The 15,015-nt window shown below is 36.1% G+C and overlaps 1 protein-coding gene across 1 annotated transcript in view; it reads right to left on the reverse strand.

The window, feature by feature from the left end:
* LOC108572525 overlaps positions 1-15,015 on the reverse strand; it is a 43,293-nt gene that overhangs the window by 2,122 nt on the left and 26,156 nt on the right. Inside the window, exon 6 of the mRNA XM_017934776.1 lies at positions 3,155-3,337. Within this exon, the coding sequence (XP_017790265.1) occupies positions 3,155-3,337 (183 nt within the window). The remainder of the gene's footprint in view (positions 1-3,154; positions 3,338-15,015) is intronic.

Genomic DNA, 15,015 nt, shown 5'->3' on the forward strand with positions numbered 1-15,015 from the left:
GCAGTTTAGTTGGATTAAAACTGATTTTGAGAAGAATTAGAGATAATTCGGAACTTTTGAAGTTCTCAATTTAACTCTTATTTTTTGTAGATGTTCATCTCTAATATTTAGAGATGAGCTAAATATTGTCAAAGTGGTAAAGGTTAGGTTCACTAAAAATGGCTACAAAAAGCCGAAATACTTGGAATTTTGTTGCACAAATTTAACAGTACATTTTTGAACGGTTCGTATACCTCCGAAATATGCACAAAGAAAAGAAATCGATTTTTTGAAAGATCTAGACTAGAATATACATACTCCCGTAACACTAGGTTTACGGGTCATTTTGACGCATTTCGAATTTCACTAGGAAAATTACAGAAACTGTTCACATTTCTCTCCTACCACTTAGGCTTATTATAAATTTTATACAAATATATAACATCACGTAGTTTCATTTATAAGTTAATAGCGTATATGTTGTTTTTAAATAAAATAAGTTGCTGTTTAAAGAAAATGTGCGGTTTCGTTCACGCGTCAATTTGAGTCAATTGTCCCTAGAGATACTATAAGAAATGTCCCTAAATCTAGTGCTAACGGAGTAGCTTAAAACGGAGTAGCTTTAACGGATTAAAATCTTTTTCCTGAGAAAAACAAAATTAGGGACAATTTGGAACTTTCACAATTCCGAATTTAACTTTTATTCTCGACAATATGATAATTTTCGAGTTAATTGGATTTTGGTATCTTTAAATTAACGATAATTATATTAGTAATAATTAAAATTATTGTGAGAAAGTGAAATCTTCCGATTTCAGTTGGTTACTTTACTTGCATCGAAGTTAATTATCTCGAGAAAGATAATTACAAAGAAACAGCACTAATTGCAAATCTTTTTTTTTTTTCGTTTTTAGAAAGTGAAACTTCTCTTACTCAGCTATTCCAAGTACAACAGCAATTCTTTTTCAGTCGGTACTGCAGTCCAATTTTGGACCGAGTTTCAATGGTCTTTCAAATGCAAATTAAATTCTCGAACTCTAGTGTCTAAGAATTTATAGCTCTGACTACCTCACTACACGAATACTAATCGCGGTACGTCAAGAATGATGAATAGAAACGACACTTTATTTACAATTCCTCCTGCAACACGTTGCATAATTGCAACGTTAAAAATACAATTCAACAAACAATTGCAATTAGAACAACAGTTGTAAAAATACATTTCTCGTACCTTGAACAGCTTTTCGAAAACTAACAGATTCTACCATTAAGTTTTAATCAAACGAACGTTGTAAACATGTTTTCGCCAACAGTAGTGGCGAAAAGAAGAAGACACGATCAATGAAAGGAGATACGAGAAGCGAAAAGACAGAATGATTTGTTAATTGCGTTTAATGACACTCGAAGTTCGACTCCGTCTTTATTGATCCCGATTAGATAACAATTTCAACGAACGCTAATCAAATTTTCCTCTGTGCCGGTTCTCGTGTGCTTCAGTCGCGGCATTCTAGGCCGCCATTCAATGCAAAATCGATAAACTGTAATCAACGATAAAGGAAAGTGTCGATTGTAATTGCAAACAGAATCGATTTCTCGAATATCTTCATCGTCGTACTATTTTTCTTTTTCTCTTCAATTGGCAAATAGCTCCTTTTCCTTCGTTGCGTAAAATGTACGAACGAAAAGAGTTATTAGGAATTTTTACCCCTCGCAGAATTTCCACGATTCGTCCGGTTGTTGTGATAAGGCCGCTTCGTATAAATTCCACGCGATATCGTTGACGATTTTAAAATAAAACTGACCGGGGAACGAGCGATGCAAATGCGGCAAATGTAAATAGTCGATAAGAAACTGGGAAGATTTCGCAATCGTTCTAATACGTGCTCGTTATCGCGAAACAGCGCGGGACGTTTCGTTTGGAGAAAGCAAGGCACGGAATGGACCTGCAATATCCACGTGAATTTATATTTCGCGCGAACCGTGTCAAGTTTCTTGATAATGAAATTAGAAGCTTAGAGAAGGCGATTAACGTTTATCGAATCTTAAATGAAATTAAGTAAAATTGTGTTACTATTAATTACAGACATCCGTTATGATGGAAACACTTGAGAATTGACGATTGTTCAATCGGTAGATAAAACAGATCATCTGAATAAATGTAGAATCTAAGATTTCTAGGGTATAGACAGAATTAAGTGTAACTATCGAGTCAGATTTTTTTGAGAATTAATTTACCGACTGTATTAAACGCAATGTTAATATATAAGAAAGCTAATTTACCGATTATACGAACAGAATTTTGAATTAATTATGTTTCGGTTAAATACGTAATTGGTAATTAAGTCACACGGCTAGAATATTCATTTTACTGATTATATAAGCAGAATGTTAAATTAATTAGAAGTTTTTCGTATTAATTAGAAAGTTCCGTCTCGATGGAAACACTTGAGAATGAATAATGGTCACAAATATGTTACTCGATGATATAGTCATAAATCAACTTTACCGACTGTACAAACACAATTTTCAATTAATTAAATTTCAATGAAATAATTCATAAAATTAACCGATAAAAAATATTCACGTTACTTAACAACGATAAAAAAAAAAGACGCAAAAGAGATACGATTAGAATCGCGTGCTTCGTTGACGAGCCACGGGTATTACATAACCCTCTGTTCATCGATCCGGACAGTAATTTCGTACGTTAGTTCTCCGATTATGTAACAATGAAGTTGAAAGAATTTTCCTCGAACGGTTCACTGACGAAAAATTACACATGATATCTTATCGTCGATACAAAATTGACCTCTGTGTTTCATCGTGTTACTCTTTTCTATGTCACTTTCGCAGAAATATATCGAATCCCAGTTCGTTCGTTCGTATAATGAGAAACGATAATGGCACACATTGATAAAACAAATCATCATACACGTTACACAGTACACTTTGATTACACAGAAAATTCAATATATCAACTTCGAATAGAGCTCTTGCCTACGCAAAGATGACTCTTGTTCGACGAATTTTCGAAGCACAAAGAGAAATTTCGATGAATTTTTGTTCTCTTTATCAGTGATTTCAGAAATAATTTCACGAGTACAGAAACGTTTCGATTTCGATTGACGAATTTAAGGCGAGATAAAAGAAATTTGCTGGAGGTTGGTTCACTGACCTACGACGTAGTCTGTTTGCTTCATCATGGCTGATTGCGCCGAATCCATAACGTTCCCGTTGCCAACCGCGACTGCGTCCTCACCCCGACCGATTCTAACCCCCGAGCCAAGGACGTTGTCCCCAGAAAGGCTGGACAACCGATGGTGGTCGTGTTCTGTCTTCAGAATTACCGCTGACGTGGCTGTTGAAACATCAAATAGGAGAAATTAATTGATTGATTGATCGATCCAATGGCGGTAATTTTAAACGAGTGAAATTGCTCGAAATACGTACACCTGAATTTCGTACGTTTCAAATTTGATGGTTGAAAATGGTATTAAGTCGTGTAGTATGAAATGTTGGATTTTTAATTATTCACTAAATGATCGTTGAAAAGTTCTGAGTTTCCGAAGTTCGTTGAATTCTTGGAAATGTGAAATAGGAGAAATTAATTGATCGATCGGGTGCAATATTGCAATATTGATCGTTCGAAATGCATCTAAATTTGATACGATATTTGAAAATGGTGTAATATAAAATGTTGGATTTTTAACCATTCGCAAATTCATGGGAGTGTTTTCGTGTTAATTTCAAGTTTACAAAATTCTTGGAAATGTGAAATAGGAGAAATTAATTGATCGATCGAGTAAAATAATTTTAAACCATCGATCGCACCAACAAAATTTGATAGCTTTTTTAAATATTTCATAGATTTCTCATTATTCGCGAACTGATCGCTGAAAAGTTCTGAATTTCTTCGCGTTAACGTAAAGTTGATAGAATTGTTGGAAATATGAAACAGGAAATTAATGCGATAATTTGGGACGACTGATTGATCGAAGTGCACCCAAATTTCACACGATCTTTAGGTACTTTGTAAATTTCTGATCATTTTCTCTTGTCAACTAAAAGTTCACAAAATTCTTGATAAGTCATTCTTTGAAAATCCAAGAACAATATCTATTTAAATTTAAAAAAACAATTTTCATTCCAACATTCATTCCAACATTGAAAGAAGAATTTAAATAATGACAGAATTAATATATTCACGTTACTGCGAAATATTAGTTGAAACTCAACAAAATATTGTCGAAAGAAATTGTCACATGGCCTCATATCTAATCAGAGAAGTTCTTGCGAGATTATATTTCAATTTTCTTAATTATTTAATTAAGATAATTGAAAGTAGCACGATAACTATTCAAGGTTAGACTGCTTTAATATCAGTAGCAAATGAACGACCAAAAGAAATTTCTAAAATTACTGAAACATTAATCCTACGACTTAATTTAATCAAAAATTTCAAGTATACATTTCCGATATTTTCTTGTTCGTTCTAATCAGAGGTGTTACGGTTAATTCTTATCGAAGTACTTGAAAGGTTAAGATCACCCCTTGAGCATACATCATCTTCGTTTTCGATATCTTATCAAATGGCTGTTTCACAATACGTAACAACGAGGCAAGAAAAATGCACACGCAAATATTTTATTCAAACTTTATAGATATCGGATTTTGAAGGGTACGCGAATTCACAGCTGAAGCAAATGTGCAAAAGAAGGAAAAACGCTGTTGATACGGAATTATCGCTGGGAAAAATAATTGATAAAGTAACTGATAAGAAGGAACTTGGAGCACGAAGACGATAGGGGCTTTAGAACGTCAGCGGCAGCTTAGAGTTTCGTAGTTATCACTTCTCCCATGAGACAAAATATTCTAGAAACTTTCGTAATCATCGACTCTCCATTTAAGGAAAAATAAAATTTGTCCAACTCTTGCGTTCTACGAATAAATAGGAATTCCCAAAAACTTTATGCAAGATTATCTGAGTAAAAAAAAAAAAAAAACCATTTGTGTGTCTCTAAAATATCAAGTGCTGTATTAAATAGAAAAAAAAAAAAAAAATACTTAAAGAGAAGATCATGAAAATTGAAATATTTTCGTATTTAGAAAGAGAAGGTATATTCGAGAAATGTTTAACGTAATTAATCCTTTACATTCTGAGAAATTTTTTACACAATCGATCAGAAATTTCAGCACACTTTTGCACTGAAAAACTTTTGAAATCCAAAAATGTTGTTTCGCACAGAAACAAATTACAAATATTGGTGAATTTATTTAAATCTTTCGTACAATCGATCCAAAAATTCCAGCATACTTTTGCAGTGGAACTTTTAAAATCCCAAATTTCTATTTAAAAAAAGAAGATATTACGAATATTCCTGAATTCATTTTTATCTTCGTTTCTCTCGCTAATCTGCTTCACTACGAATGTCGCCGGTGGAGTGCAAAGGGTTAACAAGAGGAATACCATAAAAATACGAATTATCCGTAATGAGAACGAAGGGTACGGTAAAAATGAAAATTCCTCGCGACTTCAAAGAAAATAAAAAGAAAGGGAAGAAAAAAGGGGACAGTAAAAACTGCGATTTCTCTCAGTTTTCTGCGACTGAAGCAAGAAAAGGAGAACACGGAGAGTATTTTCATTTCCAGCAAAAAGATCTCTCTGCAGTTTTCAATGTTTCTCTGTCTATTTCGCGGAGCCGGTAATAACACAGGCAGAGACGTCCGAGGCGGTGCAATTACGCGAGGAATAAATTCTTTTTTCCACCTAGAGGCGTGTATGTATACGTTTTACGACGAGCAATACGTTGAAAACACGTTGCCTCGAAAGACAAACGGCTCTCTTCTGCTCGCGAAAATGGTTACACGCTGTTTTTAAAGGTAGAACGGAGAACGCTTCCTCTATTATATCCAAGCTACCATGGACAGACAGTTTGCCTGTAAAACGCGTTTACGATCGAGCCGATCGGTCTTTCTTTCGGCGCGAATTCTCGTCGATCCTTTCTGTTACGACAGATCAAGCCTTTAACTACAAACTCTGAATTTTTATGTCACTATCGTAACGTAGTAAAGAATTTTTCAAGAGTGTTTCCTTTTTTTCTCAACTGACAGTAGGTGTACGCTACAAAAATTCCCGATTTTTCCACTTTCATAAGAAAAAGTTCCTAATTTTTCCGTTTCCATGTAAACAAAAGTTCCTGATTTCTTATACGATATTTATAAATACAGTAAATTCTCCACAAGTGTCAGTCCGCAAGGAGCCTAAACCTGACACTTGTAGAGTCAGGGACTACGTTTTCGAGCCTCGCGCCCGCCTTTGTAGTTTGCCGAACGTAGACAAGGACAGCGAATAAAAGATAAGGATGAAACGTGAGTCGAGGCAACCAAGCGATTTAAATACCAACTTTTTTAATTTTACGTTTTTTTATCCCGAAATTTTTCTTAACATATTGATGAGATTTTTCTGATGAAAATGACATCAAACACGACATAATGTGAACAATATTTACTTATTAACACGTTCACTGTCACGCCAGATATTCACTGTATTGAGATAAAACAGACGCCCTGTATTACATTACATAGAGTCGGCCTTCTATACTGACACTTGTAGAATCCAAACTGACTGACACTTGTAGAGAATTTACTGTATATCGTTTTTGTGAAATACTTGGAAAATCTTGGAATTTCAGAGTATTGTAAGCAATCTCAACAAATTATCGTAACTGTATATTGTTGAATGAAATTTCGAAGGAGTCTGCGGTAACGATTTAACCCTTTCACGACCGAATTCTTGCTTTTAGGAAGTTTTTACTTATCTACCAATGATCGAGCCTGTAATGGATGTCGAATTGTGATCAATTTTTGTCCCACTGGTGACGAAAGGGTTAAAAACAGATGTCTGTGGTTAAGAGTTAGATTTATGATTCCTAGCCTCTTGTGAATCGGGAAGAACGTAAATTGCACGTTGTGCCACATTTTGCCGGAAAGAAACGCGGCCAAGGAGCGGAATTCGAGGTTTTCCTGCGAATTCGAAGGTAACGTTTAATGGTTGGTCTTATTGATCTCTCTTGGGTGTTTATTCAATTAATGGACGTCTGTTACTGTGAAAATGGAATTGATCGCTGAATACTTCATAGTTGGAAAATAATTATCTTTTCAGATTTCGCTCTACTTTTGCAAATTTAAAATTTTAACGGAGGAAATAATTACCATAATTACGGCTTTTACACGTTATTGTTTCCTCGCATGTATTATTCATAAACTTTAAAAATGTTAAAATTTCGTTCACTTATCTATTTAAATGGAAAATATCACAGAAATTACGATTCTAATATTCATAAAAATTTTTTAAATCTACATATTCGTAATTTTTAAAATTTCATGCACCTTTCCATTTAAAAAAGAAAATCCTATATCGTGGACATTAGAGTTCTAAAATTCGTAAAATTCTTTATATCCCTTGGTCGTCAAGGTATCTTAGAATTTTAAAAAAAGCACACTTTTGAATCACTGATAAAAATGGTGAAACACACGGTGAAACGCGAACAATTGGCAATTACCGATGACATTCGAGGAAAATGGCTCTCTCGATCCACTGCAACACTTTCTCTGTGTTTCGCTGCCCGCGTTTGTTTCGCCAGTGCGAATTCACCGCTCACTATAAATACCGACGTTTCCCTGCTCGCACGAAGAGAGACGAGACGAGACAACGAAACCTCGATTTTACGAGGCTGTGGCGCGCAGGAATGATAAGCAATTCACGTGTAGCCACTTCCACAAATGAGCAGGCCAATATTTCGAAAGGCACTGATAACAAGTACCAATTGAACGGCCAATAAAAATCGTGAAAACCACAACGATATCTTTCCTCTTTACTGAATATCGTGCACTTGCCGCTAGATACTTGATAATTCGACAATCTGCTGGCGATTACGTGTTGTAACGATTGATGTGGAAAAGTACGGGAATATTTTTGAGAAAAAGAAATTGAGAAAATTGTAGAATTTATTGTAACTAAATATTTGGTAAAAATTCTACTATATTGTGTAATTGATTTCGATAATTAAAATGATAATTTGACGTAAAAAATTTATGTCGAGAAAGTGAACCACATTGAAATTTATCAAATTTTGCATTTCATAGTGCTTTAAAAATACATTTCATTGAAATAATTAATTACGCTAGCATAACTGTTATGTCTCCAGCGAAGTGGTTAACAAATTATGGAATTAACTAGAATGAAGTAATTGAAAAAAATTTCGGCGCGCAATTTTCATCCTATTTTCTTCAGAATTATTTTTTATTCTCAAGATGCAAGGTCTTCCGAATTATTTCGATAAAAATGAATGTACTTCGTATTTGCGTATTTCGTTCGTCGTTTGAAAGGAGAAAAAACAAAAGGAACACACATTACCGCGGCTCAAAAGGAATTCAGTTTATTGAACTATTACATGATCGCGTAGGTACTCTTTGAAGTTCCGCGACGTTTAATGATTTAACGACTCGTGGAAATAATACAACGTGAAACCAGGGATTGACTGTGCAAAGTCCACTCCGGATGACTCGCTGCATAGTTATGATTAGCGAAAAGAAAAGAAAAAGATTGAAACATTGAAGTTAATGTTACGCGGGGAAAGAGATTGATAAAGACGATATTCGCATATTTTTTTGCAACCAGATGGGATATCTTCGAGACTAAATTAACATTGCATAATCGTTTCTTGTATTATATTATCGCTGCTTTTTTTTTATACGAATTATATTTCAATGGAAACCAAAAAAAAAAAAAAAAAAAAATGAAAATTCTTAATTAAAAGATATACAGGATTCGTCTTTATCCCGGCCAATTTGTCGATAGTCGAAGTTTCGTACACTCTCGACCATCGGTTGACCTAATTACAAAGATTTTTCACCATTGCCAGTATCGAGCGTGCTATTTTCGTCGTATTTATCTAGAGTTAATTGAAACGTTGGAGCGTCCTATACTAATTCAATGATCGTAGGATTAAAATTTATGCCGTTCGAAATAGAAGCTGAAATCAGAGTGAACTCTATAGATACGAATATGTATCGTTATATGATTCGATATCTCGCTAGAACGAACTTTAAACATCGCTTCCATTTTATGGCCCACTATCGATTGTTGATATTTGGAGATGTAGTTCCTGATACGTTCGTGCTTTAATTGATATTGATATCCCCGTTTTCCGGTTTCACGTTCGTATTTATACATTTTTGCATCCCAATAGAAATAATAATTTTGATACCGATATTCCCGCTTTTTATTAATTTCGATATGTTATTTATATAACATTTCTAAAAATTTTGGGCTCTTAGAAATTTCGTCAATCTTTAGAAGCTTCGAGATTTTAATTTCAAAAATTGACGAAACTCAGAATTTGAAATTTAGAAGAATTCTGAAATCTTCGGGATTCTACGTTTCGAAAATGCCGAATCTTCGGAATTTCATATTTCGCAAATTCGGGGATTTTTAGAATTTCGCAAATTCGGGGATTTTTAGAATTTCGCAAATTCGGGAATCTTCGGAATTCTACATTTCGGAAATGCCGAATCTTCGGAATTTCATATTTCGCAAATTCGGGGATTTTTAGAATTTCGCAAATTCGGGAATCTTCGGAATTCTACATTTCGGAAATGCCGAATCTTTGGAATTTCATATTTCGCAAATTGTATCTTCAAATTCCCAAATTTCTAAAATACTCGTAACTTCAAATTTCCAAATTTCTACAATTCCCCTAACTTCCAGTTACTACACTACCAACAATCCATAAAATTCCAAATTCCAAAATCACTTCCTTCCTCTAACATCCCCCCTAATTCTCAATCACCAATCATCGAACGCTCAGATCATCCAAGCGCGCGAGCATAACATCATCAATAATCCCCGACTCGTTTGTCAACAACCGAGCAATTGTATTCGTGTCAACATTACACGATTGACGTCTAAATCAGAAACACATTGTCGTCGATAATAAACCATAAACTCGATCACCAACACACCGTTGAAGAAAAAAAAATTCGATCTCGATTACGTGAGAATCGAACAATCCGTTATCTGTGTTCAATGTGGGAAGATTCTGATGAACCGCGTTGATCCGTCACGGGACACTCGATATCGGCGTTTCGTTCGCACGCAATAATCGTTTTATTTTCCCGACTCACGACGCTGCCACGCGTCGTTCACGTTCCCCTTTTCTCGGCGAGCTGCCGCCTTGAGTATTGGCGGCGGCATTTAACGCAACATCGCGTAAAATCAGCGAATGGAACGCGTCGCCCGTAGCCGTTAAGAAGTTTCCAATCGAACACGTGCGTCACGTGCTAAATATTCTTCCGATTCGAAAAGACACTCGTGCGCTGTGTGGATTGAGAGTGTTTACCGTCGAGAAGAAAGAAAACGGATGTGCTGGCCACTTTGGTATCTGCAGCTATTTTTATAGAGGCTGGAACGCTGATGGAAGCCAGCTGTGAATGGGTTCTACCAGTACTGAAGATTCGAGTATAATGGATCAACAGAAGGGTGTATAAAACCAGCACGATGGAACAGTGTTTCAGATTAAATTAATTCTAATTATTTCAGAAATATTGAACAATTTTATTTTATCTATAAGACGAACCGTCTCAAGAATTTCGCGATTCCAGGACAACTTTCTTAACGAGTGAGACAAGCTCTTCAAAATAGCGCCCAAGATACCAAGATCGATTTCTCAAAAATTAAAAATAATATCTACAATTCCTCGATTATTACCAAATAATATCTCAAAAATTAAGCTAAGATTAAATAATTCTTAATTCTCTCAGCAGAAAAATTAACGAAACTCCATACGGTCCTACTGTTCTTTTTTCAATCAGAAGAAATCAGTAATGAATAAAGGATACCTTAAAAATATCCGACCAATCCCAAGACAAAATTCCTCGAGGTGTAAACGAATTCCTATCACAGAACACCCTTATCACAAAAACTTTCGATACGGGTGACAAATATAATTCCGAGGTATGTAGTTCGTTGCATGTTCGAAAGGTTTGCCACCCGTCGACCAGGTTCCTTCAGTCGCTCGTACAGACTGAAACGTTTGCGTTTCAAGTACCAGTAGCAAAGGGTCCCTTCAGCGATCGTCCAATCAGCCGCAATTGTCGCTAACACTCTAACTTAGTTAATCCTCAAGAGTGACAAACCGGTCGGGATGCCACTTGGAGGACCAAATGTTCCCTCGAGTATGACGCAGAATCGTTCCAAGGAACGTGGTGGCGCACCAATAATTTCCTTACGTGAAAACACGCTTCAAGGGTCGAGTAGAACAAAGGTTAAATCACATCGAACGAGAAGAGAAAAGAAGGCTTAGAGATGTGTAGATTTCGATACTTTGGTACACAGTCGAAGAATTATTGAGAAAGTAAATCATTTCCAGTAACTTGTTAAAGAAAGATGTGAGTCCCTTTTGGTCGCGTGAAATATTCTCGGGAAACTTTTGCCCAGAAAGTGTGTATAATGTGAAAAGGAAGCGCTTCTGGTCTCGCGTTTATACAACTTTTGTTTCCTCTCCACGTGCGGAATAAAGGAACTTTGCGGAAAGTTTGCGTCTCTATTTTAGCACCACCGTGTGTAAAAGTACGTGAATAACACATAAAACGACGTGGCTAGGGTGTTAGGAGGTAATTTGATGAAAAAGGTACAAAACGGGAAGCGATAACAAAAGGATAACGTAACAATGTGAAAATAATACTTCTATTTATTTTGCTAACTTCGTTAACATTGAAACTCTGCAAATTGTTTATTTCAATTTACCGAATTTAACGATGTTTCTCAAGTAAAAATATAAAAAGAAAAGTATATATGTATATATACATGAAAAAATCATCCCTTGTATTCTCCATGTTAGTGAATAATTGTTATTAAAGGATAATTAGAAGGATAATTGTTATTAAAATTGGTACAGAGACAAAATGAGTCAGATGGCGATTTTTATCTACGGATTCTGTAACCTAGTTTCATACTTTCTAGTTCTCAGAAAACATTAATTGCCATTATTCTCGTGCCTGTTGCACGAACGTCTTGACACGTCATTTTGGCCATTTGCTGTGCAATTTCTTGCAATTCTCATACATGCACTCACGATGTGAAAATTGTTGTCTAATTGATTAGTTTCACTTTCACGTTGGAGAAAACGGTTAATTAGATCAATCAGAAATGTGTATGATATATGTATATTGAACAAAGACTGAAATTATGGGAATTATTAGACTTATTATACAATTTACCAACGATATTCATCTTCTACTCCTCTCAGCTCTATTTCTTTCACTCTTTTAATACAAAAATTACCGGATGCTGCGAGAGTTATTAAAATTTGCCAACAATATTCATCCCCATTCAGTCAATATCAAAAATCGAAATTCGAAATCGATCAAAAATGCGTACAATACATCTTGAACGAAGACCGAAATTATAAAAATCACTAGACGCTACATTCTCTGAATTCTCTAAAACTCTCGAACGTCTCTCAATACCAGAAATCGAAATTACAAAAATTCCCGTTTTCTCTCAATTTTCTGAAACTTTCGAACCTCTTTCAATGCCAACAATCGAGATTCCAAATCTAAGAAATTCGCAATAACTTCTCGTACACCTAATACCTTCCGATATAACCCCTCAATACCCAATCTATTCTTCTTCTTAGTCGTCGGGATTGTTCGCAATCCCCCTTCATCCCCCTCGGCAACAGGAATCCGAGGATCGATCGCGTCGAGTGACGCAAAACGAGAAGAATCGCTTTCGTCGAGCGTAATAGACGAATGCCGATCGAGAATAGACGGATTTATGATCAGAAGCGAGACAATTGCGTCACATTGTTCACTGGCTAGGGGATGCCTAATTTTAGTCAGCGTACATCGAAATACACAGAGAGACATGATGCAGGATACACACAGATCGTGTGGACAGTGAGAATCTAGAGCGGGGCACATATTGTGTACACACCAGTTTTCGATACGTTGCATCAGTCACGTATACCACGTGCTGCGAGAGAAAGAGGCTGTGGTTGGCCAGATAGATGGGAAGCGGCAAGGCAAGGTCGATCACGTGCGCAAGAGGCTGATTGGAAATCGTTGATAAAAGTCGAGGATGAAAACAATGTCGTGGGCGATGGAAAGATATTCCGATCGTCGAGAGCAGAGTATGTACAGGCGAGGCTGGTGAACTTAGATGTCGTTAACAACAGTGCGGTCTTCGGGTCTTTTTCGACCCGTCGCCTTTTTTATTTCTTTTAACCCTGCGTTGGTAACGTAGGTCATCGAAGACCCAAGCCAAATGTCACTTTTTATCTCTTCGAGAAGAATTTTTATTTTTATTGAAAATAGTTCGAAACAATTTGACTTAACGAACAATTATATAATGTAGTAGAGACTGATAAGTATATATATAAGTATAAGTATATAAGATAAGGAACAGTAAAAAAGTTAGACCCGCGGAGTGTCAGAAAATATGTTTACCTACGGAAGGTTAATAACTTTTTCTGTTGTCAAGTTTATGTTCCTTTAACATTACGGCATATGGCATTTAACATATGGCGTGCTGATAACAAGCATTGTTACACATAAGGTGTTTGGGTCAAAAACGGAAAGCGTATAGTCGAAGGAAAGAACGCAGTAAGGTTAAACGTGAGTTCGAAATGGAATCTAAAAAATGGAAAAACAAGATGGTGGATAATTTCAATACAATTGAGCATTCGTGATCCATTGTGATTTATATAATACCAGAGTAAACGGTTTTTCTGTTGACTCGAGTGAACTGTCAGGTAGAACGTATCAAAGGATATTCCTTGAAATTGCATCGTTGGCTGAAAATGATTCTATAGGATTGAATGTCACGACCATTCTTAATTGCCACGATTTACGTCACGTTTCACATCCTTTAAAAATAATTTTATTTATATAAATTATTAAATAAATAATTTTCGTGTTCGAGCACGTGTGTGACAGTTACGCAACAATTAGACATCTTTCACGTTAGACGCAGTTTGGCCGGATGTAAAACAACACACGAACAATGTCAGCGTGATTCTGTGTGACCATGTTGACTGTGCAGGTTTTGCGTGCAGTATAAATAATTTGATTAATATGACCGCTGCACGGGATGATTCTAACGCATATACAAGCATGTCAACTTTGAAACCGGCGTTCGACGGTTTAATCGAGCGAAACGAAATGATGCAACGTTCTCGTATTCGCGGCTTGCGAGAACTATGGTGGCTGAAATGAACGATTGTTTACTCTAATTCGTCGTTCGGTCTTTCTTTCGTTAAATTTACCAGCTAATATTTCTCAATACTTAACGTGTTGGAATATTCGATTAGACTTGTTTCTCTGATTGCATGCAAAATCGCAAAATGTATCAATAAACGAAAAAAACAAACTGTTATCTAACTGATAGATAATAAGGCCTGATTACCGGTTGAATATTCCTCGAATATCACTGATATAACCATTTTCAAGGTGATACAATTAAAAAAAAAAAACTTTCGATCAAATTTTCAGATACATTCAAACAATGCAGATAATTCTAGAATATTGAAAAATTTCTGCCATTTTTATTCTGTAATTCACACAGATCGAATAACAATGCAACCATTCACCACGTAACAGTGACGTCATTTTTCAACGAATGGGACGTGTTAGAACGATTAGCGTAGTATCCGCAGGACACTCACTTATCAGGTTCCTGAAGGTGTCCGCGAATATTCGTATCATGGTGAAGAATCGGTAAGAAGCTCCTCGTCGGTCCTCCCTTACACCGAATTCGTGTTTGTCCGCGCGCTGTCAGCTGCTACACGCCACCATAACGCGTTCCTGCACGACACTTCGGTTAAACTGGACAGCTCCTGCTGGCACCACGAACTATACTACTATAAGCATCAGTGGGCCCGTGTTAAAACCACTCGTCGTGGTGTAGTCTCTCCTCAGAGACTCTCTGTCTCTTTCTGTCTCGTTCCGTCGATCTTTCTCCTTCTTTTCTGTATG

The sequence above is a fragment of the Habropoda laboriosa genome, unplaced genomic scaffold (assembly GCF_001263275.1).
Source record: "Habropoda laboriosa isolate 0110345459 unplaced genomic scaffold, ASM126327v1 scaffold129, whole genome shotgun sequence".
Taxonomy (NCBI): domain Eukaryota; kingdom Metazoa; phylum Arthropoda; class Insecta; order Hymenoptera; family Apidae; genus Habropoda; species Habropoda laboriosa.